This window comes from Acyrthosiphon pisum, chromosome A1, assembly GCF_005508785.2.
Source record: "Acyrthosiphon pisum isolate AL4f chromosome A1, pea_aphid_22Mar2018_4r6ur, whole genome shotgun sequence".
Lineage (NCBI taxonomy): Eukaryota > Metazoa > Arthropoda > Insecta > Hemiptera > Aphididae > Acyrthosiphon > Acyrthosiphon pisum.
The window spans coordinates 55,992,725-56,005,570 of NC_042494.1; the positions used below are offsets into that span (position 1 = coordinate 55,992,725).

The 12,846-nt window shown below is 27.2% G+C and overlaps 1 protein-coding gene across 4 annotated transcripts; it reads left to right on the plus strand.

Moving 5' to 3' along the window:
* Window positions 1-491: 491 nt before the first annotated feature.
* Window positions 492-12,560, plus strand: LOC100162251 (neprilysin-1). Of its 4 annotated transcripts, XM_016805964.2 has the most exons (15): window positions 492-602; window positions 1,291-1,395; window positions 2,982-3,496; window positions 4,421-4,480; window positions 5,577-5,738; window positions 8,159-8,242; window positions 8,311-8,516; window positions 8,690-8,869; window positions 8,943-9,154; window positions 9,238-9,457; window positions 9,546-9,728; window positions 9,786-9,948; window positions 10,043-10,162; window positions 10,280-10,476; window positions 11,357-11,629. In XM_016805964.2, the coding sequence occupies exons 3-15, from the start codon at window positions 3,100-3,102 to the stop codon at window positions 11,627-11,629; spliced, it is 2,457 nt and encodes an 818-aa protein (XP_016661453.1). In that variant the 5' UTR covers window positions 492-602; window positions 1,291-1,395; window positions 2,982-3,099. The 4 variants fall into 4 exon arrangements, with proteins under 4 accessions (XP_016661453.1, XP_016661454.1, XP_029343156.1 ...); XM_016805965.2 differs by lacking the exon at window positions 1,291-1,395 and having other exon boundaries at window positions 514-602; XM_029487296.1 differs by lacking the exon at window positions 492-602 and having other exon boundaries at window positions 941-1,395; window positions 11,357-12,560.
* Window positions 12,561-12,846: the final 286 nt, after the last annotated feature.

Below are 12,846 nucleotides of genomic sequence, written 5' to 3' on the forward strand. Positions count from 1 at the left end.
CCCCCCCCCCCCCCCCCCATATAAAACTCCTGTCTACGGCACTGACTACTCAGGTAAGTTAGGTACTACTCAGGATAATTTTAATAATATTATGTGTGTATAGATAAATCATTGGTAATATATTCATATCAGGCATCATAGTTACTCGTCAGAGTTTGACTTGTTATGGGGAGGGGAGGAGTCCTCACTAATATTACAAAATATATTCTTATTTTTGGAGTTTATCAAATTAAGATTAATAAAACATTATTGTTTACAATGTTAAATGTATTTTGTTAATTTTGTTGAATGGTTAGACAGTTTCTCGTTATAGTTAGAAATTGGGAAGATAATACAAAAGACAAAGAACATTTGTTGTTTATTAATTAATACGTACCACGTACGTGATTATACATAGAATTACAAAATTAATGTATATAGCTTATGTATATGGGCAACGAGCCTATGACGATCTTAAATATTTGTTGGTGTATTACCAAGTATTACTAAATCATTTCATTATACCTAATAACAATGACTAAGTAAAAAGTGTGTTGCGTGTGGTGTAAATGATCAAAATTCAACGACATTGCAGTAGGTACTAGACAATTATTATAAATATTGTGAGTATTTTTTAATTTTTATTATTTACGAAACAGATGATAATATATTTCTTAATTTTAAGATTAATAATTATTACAAATATTAATATTCAATAATAAGTATTTTTTAAAATTATTTTGTATGGTTGGAATGATAAAATACAAAAAAATTATAATAGGGTAGGTAATTTAATAAGATATTATATTAGGTATTATATATTTCTATATATATATATATAATATATTGTAAGTTTGTAACATAATGCATTTTAATAGAACGTTTAAAGTAATAAATAGATAAGAAACAATTGACAAATTTTAATAATTTAAAATTAATTTGCTACCTATTTTGCTTCCATAATTTTAGCTCCATCTAGGATCATATAACGAAACTACGTGCTAGCTCTTTTGGTGTTTATTGATTGCATATCCTTGTCGCCGGAACACAGTGCAGCATCCTGGTTTCATTTTTTTTCATGCTACCTGTTTCAAATTTTTGTAAAACGCCCATTATTTTAACAATGTAGTTTTTGTTTTTTTTGTTGTGTCATTTTAATGTATTGAACGGATCGATTAAGTCTATAAATTTAATTAGTCCATAACGCACAAACGATTTTCGACGTCGTTATATTTATTATTAACTGTATTATGGCGGTGTAATTTCTTTCGGAAGCTGTTGATCAATCATAATAATTGGTGCGTTTTTCAGGAAAGTAGGCATTGATTGGCACCCGTGAGAAAGAATCAGCGCGAAAAAGGAAGCGCGTGCCCGTGGCGAAAGTAGTCGAAGGTTGTCGAATGATAATATACTTAGGTATAGTATTATGTTATTTTTTCATCAAGTTCACTCGTATATAAAACAGTCAGTCTCTTTGAACGGATACTAGTGTAGTTTTAGGTTTTCAACAGTTGCTTTACTTACTTGTAGTGTGTCTTAGCTTATTTTAGTTTACAATTTCTGTGAGATATTAAAACGCTGATCCTTGTAAATAAGATACTTGTAAACTAATGTGATACATGACATTGCGTGTATATATTATATTAGACGACTACTAATTGTACAGTAAGTTTTAAAAATGCCATATATATATAATTTATGTCTCTATACATTTACATATTCATGATCTAAAATTACTCAGCATTAAAAGAATTTTTTCAAATGATTTTCAAATGATATTATGTTTTATAAAATAAATATTTCTAAAGATATTTGGATTATTTTCGTTATTTTATGAACAATGAACATATTATTAAAATTTCCATATTTCTGAATATCATACATAAATTAACATTGAGAAATGTATAAGTTTCTACATAAAATGCTTACAACTTTATACTTCGAAAAATATACACCTACCTATATAATATTCCTGGATTCAAATTTATAGTACTATTAAGTAATTACAAATTGTGATTTTTCTTCTATGTTTATGTTTATTACTATTGTAATAGTTATATACCTAAATACATTTTTTTTAAATTTTAATTGCATCAATTAATTTATTAAAAAATAAAAAAGCTGATGAATATTGTAGTTTAAATTTTAAAATCGTAGTTTATTATTTTTTTTTTTTTACATAATATTATATTATATGTATAGTTGGTGTACAAATGAATGAATAAATAATTAGTTAAAAAAATGTAATGTACAAGTTTGTGTGGGACTATAAATAAATATTTGTGAGGTTTCGGGGTAAAAATAAACCCAAAAAAATGTTAATTGAATATTTTTGAACATTTTATTTTGGAAGTTTTTTAGAACCAGTTCTTTGTAGGATCTTTGCTAATCTTTGGTAAGCTCATCTCTGCTCAAAATCTATTTCTAAATGCATTGATGTTTCAATGAGTTTAAATTAATAACATTCACATTAGGTAAAAAACTTTAGGTTCACCTATATGGCTATAAACTGACTAGGTATATTTTGTTACTCAAAGAACTAAACTATTTACATACTTCATAATTCAATAGGTTTTGAACAAATAATTTAATGTAACCTGTGTATGATTTACAACGAATTACTTATTCAATAATCTACGCTTTCAATACCTATAATATTCAATTAATTAAATAACAATTTAGAGGGAAACTAAAATTGGAAAGGACGTTTAAAAATTACTTTTATATAACTTTTTTGCTACAGTTTTTAAAAAATTCAAATAAATTACCTTTTTGTAAAATACAACCCGTGTTCAATGTACAGGAGTGCACAGGAGTCAAGCACAGGAGTGGTTGACACCTTTTGAGGTTTTTTAATATCTTATAAACAAATGAAAGAGTATAGGTATATAAACAAATGGGTTTTTTATTAAAAATATTTTAAATTCTTCGATCAATATAATTTAAAATGTTTACAATAATATTATAGTGTTCAAATTGTTTTCAATAACATATTTTTTTAGAAAACCGTCTATGAAGACTACAAACACAACATGAAAACAATTAAAATTAATATTTTATACACCAAAATTAATTGTTGGATAAATTATGAAATGGGATTTTTATAAATTGAAATAAATCATGATGACGAATAATTCTCCTACAACCATAACGTGCAAAGAAGGGTCTCCGCTCAAACCATGTAATGATGATTTAGAGGTTGGAAACACAATAGTTAGTGAGGTTACAAACAATGGATATTTCGGGAGACAGTATCAAAAAGTACCCGATGTACGAATTACATCACCTGACGAACGACCATCCAAGAGCAAGTTTCGTGTCCGTGACGTTAGCCCTATACAAGTGCCTAGACATAAAACGAGCTCTACGTGTTATCGGATATTGGTACCCGAAACAAACACAGAAAAACTAGTACTTTTCGTTTGTCTTACAGTGTTTTTCACCTTACTCGTCTCGTTGGTGTATTTTTTCGTGAAAATAGAATGCACATTTGGAACTAAAGATCAAAAATGTAAAAGTAAGTAAACATGCTACAATAAATTTATTGACTTCATCATATTAAATACAACATTTACGATATAAAAACTAGGTAATAAATTAAGTAATTTCACCGGGAAAAATATATACATAATAATATATCAAATTATTTTTCTAATTATAATTCGAAATTCTGAAAGAAAACTAGTGGAAACATTTGTTCGTACATGGTACAATTATTTTATTATTATTTAAAGTTATTTAAATGTATCAATATTAATTTTTGGAAAAATTATTAATTTAAAAATTAAAATGTTCTATGAGTCACAATAAATTTTTGTGATGCAATAATAATTGATCCAACATTTATCAGGGTAAGAAATATTATTACAATTACAACCCCTATGGTTGCTTCTATAACAACTCTAAAGAATGTCCACTATATTTTGTTTATATCATTCAAATAATTTTATCGGAAGTAAATAAAATAACCTTCAGTTATAATTCAGCGTTAAAAATTATTGCCGCCCGATTCGTAGGTACTTATAATATATTTCTATAAATTACATCAAGAAACCTTGCTTCCAGACTCCAGTGTCAAAAATTACAAAAGCATAACCACAAATAGCTATAAGGTTATACTTATACATATCTATAAAGTATTAAATCAAAACGCACAATGTTGACAATTGTTCGTAAAAAACACGTATCAAGTACATAAAGTGTACATTATTTGTCAAAATCTTTCATAATAATATGACTTGTACAACTTTTAGTCATTAAAAATGCCTATAGGACGTCACTGCGACCGGTTTTAATTGACCTTGACACTATTAATATTAACAATCATTAATCAATATTCAATAACAACGATATCTTACGTTGATTATTATTATTATTATGTATTATTATACTTAAATAATATTTATAATAATTTTAGTGTATTATTGTTTAATTATTATAGGTAACTGGTTCTCAAACAATGAACCCAACATATGTATGAAAGAAGAATGTGTTAAAACAGGTAGGTAATTATATACATTATACATATTACATTAGTTTTTCATAAGATAAACCGTATACCTAATTTGTACGGCGTTATGCAGAAAGCAACCATTCCACACATGTTCTATTTGGAGATAATTCAAGTTTTAGAAAACTATTATTGGTAAGAATGTAAGATAACACGTGCAGTTCCATTTTTGAACATTGATAGATAGCCCTTCTATCGGCATGTGGGTTAGTTGCAATTAGTAAAATGCGTAATATAAAATTTCCAATCTAGTAGTATACAAAGCTCATTATTTATGTTTTTGAGGGTTGTTTGCTGTCGAATAATCGAAAAAACCTGGTGTGATTAGATTTTCTTGTAACAGTATTATAACTCGTATTAATATTTGATACAACGCATTATTAAGATTTTTTTTTCAAATATATTAATTATTTGAGTTAGTATTTTTAATTTTAATAGAATGAGATTTATAATTTATGTACAATTTAAATTACATTTTACTATTACTAAAATACTTCTATAACATATTTTTACATAGGTACAATTACTTAAATAAATTTTAAGAGTTAATTGAGAAAAAGATTTTTTTATTTTAAATTCGAAATTTATATTAATAAGTTTTATTATACAATGTATTGAACACTATTTCGTTAAATAATTTTATTGTATTAAATAGTTTTATGGTTATGCTGTCTTACATTTTTACTTCTTCAATTAAGATTTATCATTAAAATCACAATTATCTAAAATTAATTTATAGTAACTCAAGTACTGTTATTAATTCTCTTAGGTGTTTTTTTTTAAAAATTTCATGAATAAATAAAGGTAGGTAGGTAGCAATAAAATTAATACTGTGCTGCCAAGTAAGGTCTAAAATAAATAACTATGATATAGGTAATGAAAAACATAGCCAATTATTTGTAACTAGTTGGATTAACTATATTATATAAGGCACATATTAACTGCACAATATCGCATTTATTTTTAGTGAAATAGTTTTATTTTATTATTTATTATTCCATATTATTATTAAAAACAAATAATTGTAATGTGTAATGTAATGTATAAATATTATGTTCAATTATTTTTATCAACATATATTTTATAGCTGCTTCATTATTGTCAGCAATGGATCCAACTGCAGATCCGTGTGACGATTTTTATCAATATGCTTGTGGTACCTGGGATAAAAGGCATTTAATTCCTGAAGATAAAAGCAGTATCAACACATTTGAAGTGCTTGCTGATCGATTACAAGTTATTTTAAAAGGTTAGTTGTCCATATAAAAATTATTAATTTCTAATTTAAAAATTAAGTATAATATTTGGTGATTATACCTGCCGAAGTTTTAAGGAACCGTATTATCTACAGTGTGATTCACCAAATATATCCATTCTCTTTTACACTTTGTTTCTAATTTTTGGTTTTTCTAATACAAATGAAGACCATATATTTTCAAATATCTGCTTTGATTTTATATACCATTTTTCCTGTGGCGATAAAAAATTATTTTAGATTCTGAGTGTGGCAAATGGCAATGAATCTATTGGTTTTAGAATGATATTGTAAATAGGTATTTTTGATAATTTTGTTAATTTTATTTTTGTGTAATCACGTTTTGTAGCAGACAATTTTCTTCAATTTTCAATATAGAGTGTGGTTTCTGGTGGGAAATTGTATCTAGTTAGTACTATAGCCTATAGAGGTTAAATCCCTTTAGAAAATGCCAGTGATACCTATTTAAAATAAAGTTACTTAAGTAAGATTTTTTTTTATACCTCAAAATTGAATAACTATAGATACCTTGAAATTTTAATAGCTTAGCCGCTTATAGGCTTAACAATTTAATACAAGGTTTCCTATCAGTTTTCTAAAAATATCTAAAATAAAATACAAAAGCACAATCCTGTTCTTAGATCTGTTCGTTTATGCTTTGGAACCCACATTATTATCTATTGATTCCTTAGTGGTTGAAAGGACTCAATGCAATTTTATATAATTTGCTACTTTTTCTCTAAAGGTTCCTTGTCCTCCATATGATTATGACTCTGTCAGTAAAGTTTATAAATTTATCCAGTCATGTTAATCTGAGACACTGCGAATATAATATATTTCTTACTAAGCTTTTACCGAACTCAATTGAAAACGAATACATTTTGAAGTTCCACCTTGTCATATCATAGATACACTCCCCCAATATTCATTAAATTTTATTAATTTAACTATTTATTACATTTCAGCTCTTTTGGATCATTTTTTTATATTTTTATTAACTTCTGTCAGTCAAAACTTTGTACATATATTTTATGAGTTATTTTAGATTCTGAGAAGACCGATGAATATATTAAGTTTATGATTTGTATATGTTATATTCGTAGACTGTACACAATTTAAAGTAGAACAAATTCTTCAATTTTCCCTTTTAAAGGTGAAACCTGATAGACAATTTTCAATTAATTTGATAAATTTTGTCAAAATTATTTGACAAAATCAGCATCTCTAGAACGATTATTATAATGTCATAGCTCTTGAGAAAAAGCGATTTGAAGTTTAAATATAAGAAATATCTTAAGTATCTTTAAAATATTAAAGAGTTATTTACCTATGCGTTTGGAACTAATTACTTAAATACTTGGGTACATAAATTACAATTTGACTTTTTCAAATATTATGAAATTCTCTCATAAACCCAAAAAGTTAGACTTATTGCCTTTTACAATTTTTTATGTAAATGCATTTTGAGATGTGATAGTAAAACATTTTTATTTATAAATACAAGACAGTCGCATTTTGTATTGCAGCTGCGATATCAGAAATTATAAAGTGCAATACCGCTACAATTCTAAATATTGGTGTTTGGCACTTAACATTATCAACCGATAATTAGTTTTATTTGCGCAAGAACGCCACAAATCCAAATAAGGCATTCTTAAATGTTGACTTCAGTGTTTAATTGGTAAAATTAAAATACGTATACTGCCGTTAAGAAAATAAATTAATGGAGTTAAACACCTAAACGTGATCTGTTGAGCATAACATTTGATATTTGTTACGCACTTATAAGACGGAGACAACACACGCGGGTGCCACGTCCTCTTATATAGAGATATTTTTCTTAAAATTGATGAGTTTGAGTTGTGGAAATCTAGTTCTATAGAGGTGTGATATTATTTATTTATTAATTTATATATATTTTTCGCCAATCGGCAGTTAACAATGCTACATAATTATAATCATAGCATCCACTCTCGTCTCTCACGTCTTTCAACCTATTATATTTGATATCCTTAGTACCTATAATATATAGTTTAATAATATTGTAATTACTTACTGATAATTAGACTACAAAGTTATACTTTGTTATAAAACGAGGAACAATTAAAATATTACGTAAAAGATTTAATTTTTGAACGGTTTTTGAATTTTTTTTTTATAAAACTACAACATTTTAGTTTTTTTAATACAAATTTCAAATTGCTAAAATAGCTTCAACCATACTGAAATATAAATTACAAAAAGCTTTATATTAAAATATAAAACAAACGTATAAATTTAAATGTAGGTTGGTAATTAATTTATTGTATATATTGGATTAAGGTATTACGAGTAGTAGGTATTAAAAATAGTGTATAATACAGGTACTATACTTATATCTATACATATCTTTAAATGTACTTTTTTTTACTTAGGTCTTCTGGAAGAATCAGTAAATCGACTTGACAGTTCAGCAACAATTAAAGCAAAGCTATTTTATAAATCATGCATGAATATTAGTAAGTACCTACCCATATAATTTTGAGGGATTTTGAGGGATTCTAAACATACACCTCCTTGAGTTTAGCTCAAATCAGACATATTGGAGACATGCCTATCCGCGAGCTCTTAAAATCAGTTGGAGGCTGGCCGGTGATCGATTCAAATTGGCGACCACCTGATTACAGTATTGAAGTCTTGCTTGGTCGATTGAAAAAAGAATTCAATGAAGGAATCATAATTGAACCATGGGTTGGGCCAGATGATAAAAACTCTTCTGTAAACATCCTTCAGGTGCGAAAAAAGTAAGACATTAATGTAGTCGCATCTACATAGTAAGACCAAACAATTAGACAATAAAACAATATACAATGGCTTATACATTTATGCTTAATTAAGTGTTAAGTAAAGAATATTATTACTACTGTTATTACTATCTTTTTACGTTTTTTTTTTATAAAATGTAGTTGGATCAAATGCAACTGGGACTACCAAGCAGAGATTATTTCTTAAAAGACAGTAGCGCTGAAGCACTACAAGCCTATCATAAATATATGTCTGAAGTAGCTGTATTATTAGGGGCAAATAAGTCAACAGCACCTTTTGAACTATTAAAAATTATTGAATTTGAAATTGAAATAGCGAATGTGAGTACATTTAGTACCTATTAACAACTTTATGTTTTAAAATGGCTTAATGTTAAATTATTATAATATGTAGATTACACAAACGGAAACCGATAGGCATGACACGACTGGCACATATTTAAAACTTCCACTGAAAGATTTACAAAAACATGTTCCAGAATTTGATTGGCAATTGTATTTGAAAACTATTTTGCAAATTAAACTTTCTGACCAGGAACCTGTAGTGAGTTATGCAATGTCATACTTTACACAACTCGGTCATCTATTAAAAAAAACTGACAGGAGGTATATTAATGACTGAAAACTAACTGGAAACCATTATATTTTGATTCTTAATAACAGGACAATTTAAAATTTATTTTTCATAGAGTTGTTCACAATTACATTATCTGGAGACTAGTTCAAAGCACTGTACTTCCACATATGATTGATGATTTTCAGTACAAAAGATTAAACTTTAAGAAAATACTTTTAGGAATTCTCAATGAACGGAGTAGGTGGAGAGATTGTGTTGATTGGACCAACAAGCGACTTGGAATGGCAGTTGGTGCTCTATTTATAAGAGATAATTTTAGCTTAGAGAGTAAAGTAAGATTAAAACATAAATATTAAAAAAAAAACTATTTTAAAATATGAAGTAGAAAATATAAGGTTTTATCAAATATTTTTCAATAAGGTGACTGCTATGGATATGATAGAATCAATTAGAGAAGCATTCAATGAACTTCTAAATGAAAACCATTGGATGGACGAACAAACAAGAATAGTGGCCAAAGCAAAGGCGGATGCTATGAAAGAACGAATTGGATACCCAGAAGTGTTAACAGATCCAGACGAGTTGGAAAAAGAATATATAATGGTATGTTTTAAAAGTTAAGGAATATTTTCATTATTTTGAATTTTTGTATATTTTTAGTTAAATGTCACCGAAAATCAGTTTATTCTTAACGTGTTCAATGTGCTAAAATTCGATGCTTATCAAAATTTAGAAAGACTAAGAAAACCAGTTGACAAAGATAAATGGTCAACAGAACCTGCAGTGGTTAATGCATTTTATAATCCAAATAAAAATCATATTGGTAAGTTTAATTCATATTATATAGTCAGTAGTCATAACATATGTAAATGTATGATAAGTAATAAGTAATAATAAACTGTATTTTAATTTATTAGTCATTCCTGCTGGTATTCTTCAACCTTTATTTTATAGTCAACATTTTCCTAAATCCTTAAATTACGGTGGGATCGGCGTAGTAATCGGTCACGAGATCACTCATGGATTCGACGATAAAGGTACCTAATGGCTAATGTTTTTATTGCCTAATGTCAAAGTATACCTGTCTACCTATCTCGTTTGCAGAGAATTAATATCACTTGAAATATAAATTGAATATAAATTTCTGTTTAAAGGTCGGCAGTTTGATAAGAATGGTAATATGATCGAGTGGTGGGATTCTAAAACAATATATACGTTCAGGGAAAAAGCTCAGTGTATGGTGGATCAGTATTCAAAGTACAAAATGCAAGAAGTAAATTTACACGTTAATGGACGCATGACTCAGGGCGAAAACATAGCGGACAACGGTGGACTTAAACAGTCATTTCGGGTATACATTAAAAATATATATTTAAGAACTTAAGGTTATTATAGTGGTTTGGATTTGAAGGCAAATGTATTTTTTTTCGGACAGGATAGAAAAATAAATCTTATGTAAAAATGTGTTTAATTTAATTTATAAAGTAATGGATACCGATTTTTGATTTTTTTGTGTTTAATTATCAATTGATCATAATACTTTTATACAAATTTATGGTACAAATCGGTAAGAGCTTAAAAATACGATGCGTATGATCGATGTTGTGTTTAAGACTTTAAAATAACTTTTAATGTGGTTTATTATCAATAGTCATTGCTATTAGATGATAAAGTGTTTGTTTAGGTAAAAAAAATTTAAGTTTCAACTGTCAACTCTCTATCGAAGAACATTCATTTAAGACGTATATGGCAATAATTTTTTTAAAAATAAAAATAATTTAATTTGGTTGAAACCTATTAAATTTTTTAGTTGATTTTTTATGTAATATAATATGAATATTATATTAAATGATTTTTTGCCCCTTTTCACATTTTAAGTGCTTCTTTTATTGTTTATATTGCCTTGAAATCCGACGTATTATAATCCCGATATATATTTATGACTACTTGACGTAATGAGTTGAACAAAAGTGGTACCTAAAACGGTGCAAACTCACAAATCGTATTTTATCATATGGACGGTTGTTGTATACCTATATAGAGTGTCCAGTCCATAATAGTGGATGGTATTTTCTGAAGACAGTAAAAACGCTTCATTTCCTACAATCTTAATATATATTGTATAATATGAAAATGACTAAAAAATGAATTGATGCTCTTCTCACATCAACCGTCCATATCTTAAAAACACATATATTGGGAAACTTACAGTAGAAATAAATTGTTTTCAGGCCTATAAGAAATGGGTGACCAAACATGGAGAAGAACCATTACTTCCTGGTATTGACATGACACATGACCAACTGTTCTTTTTAAATTACGCGCAAATCTGGTGTGGTTCAATGCGACCAGAAGACGCACTGACAAAAGTTAGATCCTCCGTGCACTCGCCGGGGCCCACAAGAGTTTGGGGTCCCTTGTCAAATTCCGATGATTTTGCCAAAGCATATGATTGTCCGTCTGGATCTAGAATGAATCCCGTCGATAAATGCATTGTTTGGTAGAATTCGTTACTACATAGGTTATGTTTACATTTCATATCTGAATTCTATTTGATTTTGATCAACCATTAATTTTATTCCCATGACATTTTAGCTGTTTACTTGTAATACAGGGCAAAGTGCGTGCAAATCATATCATATTAATAATAGACAAGTAATTTGATAGGTACCTAATAGGTTCATCATTCACTATACTAATATTTTTTTTGTCTGATATTCTGACTATTGTGATAATTCATAAATTAAAAGTATTATGTATAAATGAAAAGTTAAAACTCGATAAACCACCGATTATATTTAGGTACTAAAACTTAATGATAAATTGCTTATACATCACTAAAACGCTTAACATTTTTTTGATGAATTATTTGTAAATGCGTATTTAATGTAGGTATCATTTGCCTTGTATTGTAGTTTGTAAACAGACCATCAACATATTTTAAATTTAAATGTAGGATTTTTCAAACGTGTGCGTGTGTTGAATTTATTTATAAATTATATATATAAAGTAGCGTGGATAGTAATGAAAACTATTAATTCAATAACTTAATTCATTTTTTGGCTAAAAACAAATTTTAATAGTAAGGTTTGAAAATGATTCCTTATTAATTTGTTTTTTATTTAATATTGTGTTTAGTTATATTTAAAGTAATCTGACTTTTAAAATTTTCTTTGTTTATAAACTCTAATAAAGTAGCTGTTATAGTAGTTATAACTACGTAGGTAGGCACTTAAAAATTTGCCTATTTAATTTTTATTTATAATAAAGATAATTTAGTACAACATTTAAGGTAGGTACTGAAAATCCGAACCTTATTAATAATAAAAGATTAAATCAATAGATGTTAATCGATGAAAAGTGTTATCTGAGAGGACATTTTAATTACCAAATAGTATAAATATGACCACAAAAGAAGAAACAATTGAGGGTAAAGACAATCATGGGAAAAGGATTTCCAGGGGTTATTATAAGTGCCAATATATTACATGTTTACTTATTTTTTAAGTTAGGTAAAAATATAACTTAATCAAAATATTAGATTTAAAATATTTTAAAATGTTTATGATGAATCAAAGGCACAAAATTAAACAAATTTGGGTCTTAGCTATTGGTAATTATTGTTGGTAATTGGTAGATACAATTTTAATGTTTTCAGATGAGTTATAATAATACTTATAATATTTTATTGTAATAGTTAAGCGTGAATTTGCATATAATA

What these genes read in the sequence shown, in the direction of transcription:
- LOC100162251 (XM_016805964.2), top strand. Translation starts at nt 3,100, where the DNA reads ATGATGACGAATAATTCTCCTACAACCATAACGTGCAAAGAAGGGTCT. An exon ending in TTAAAAAAAACTGACAGGAG is followed by an intron (nt 9,155 to 9,237) that starts GTATATTAATGA and finishes TATTTTTCATAG; the next exon opens with AGTTGTTCACAATTACATTA. An exon ending in ATTTTAGCTTAGAGAGTAAA is followed by an intron (nt 9,458 to 9,545) that starts GTAAGATTAAAA and finishes TTTTTCAATAAG; the next exon opens with GTGACTGCTATGGATATGAT.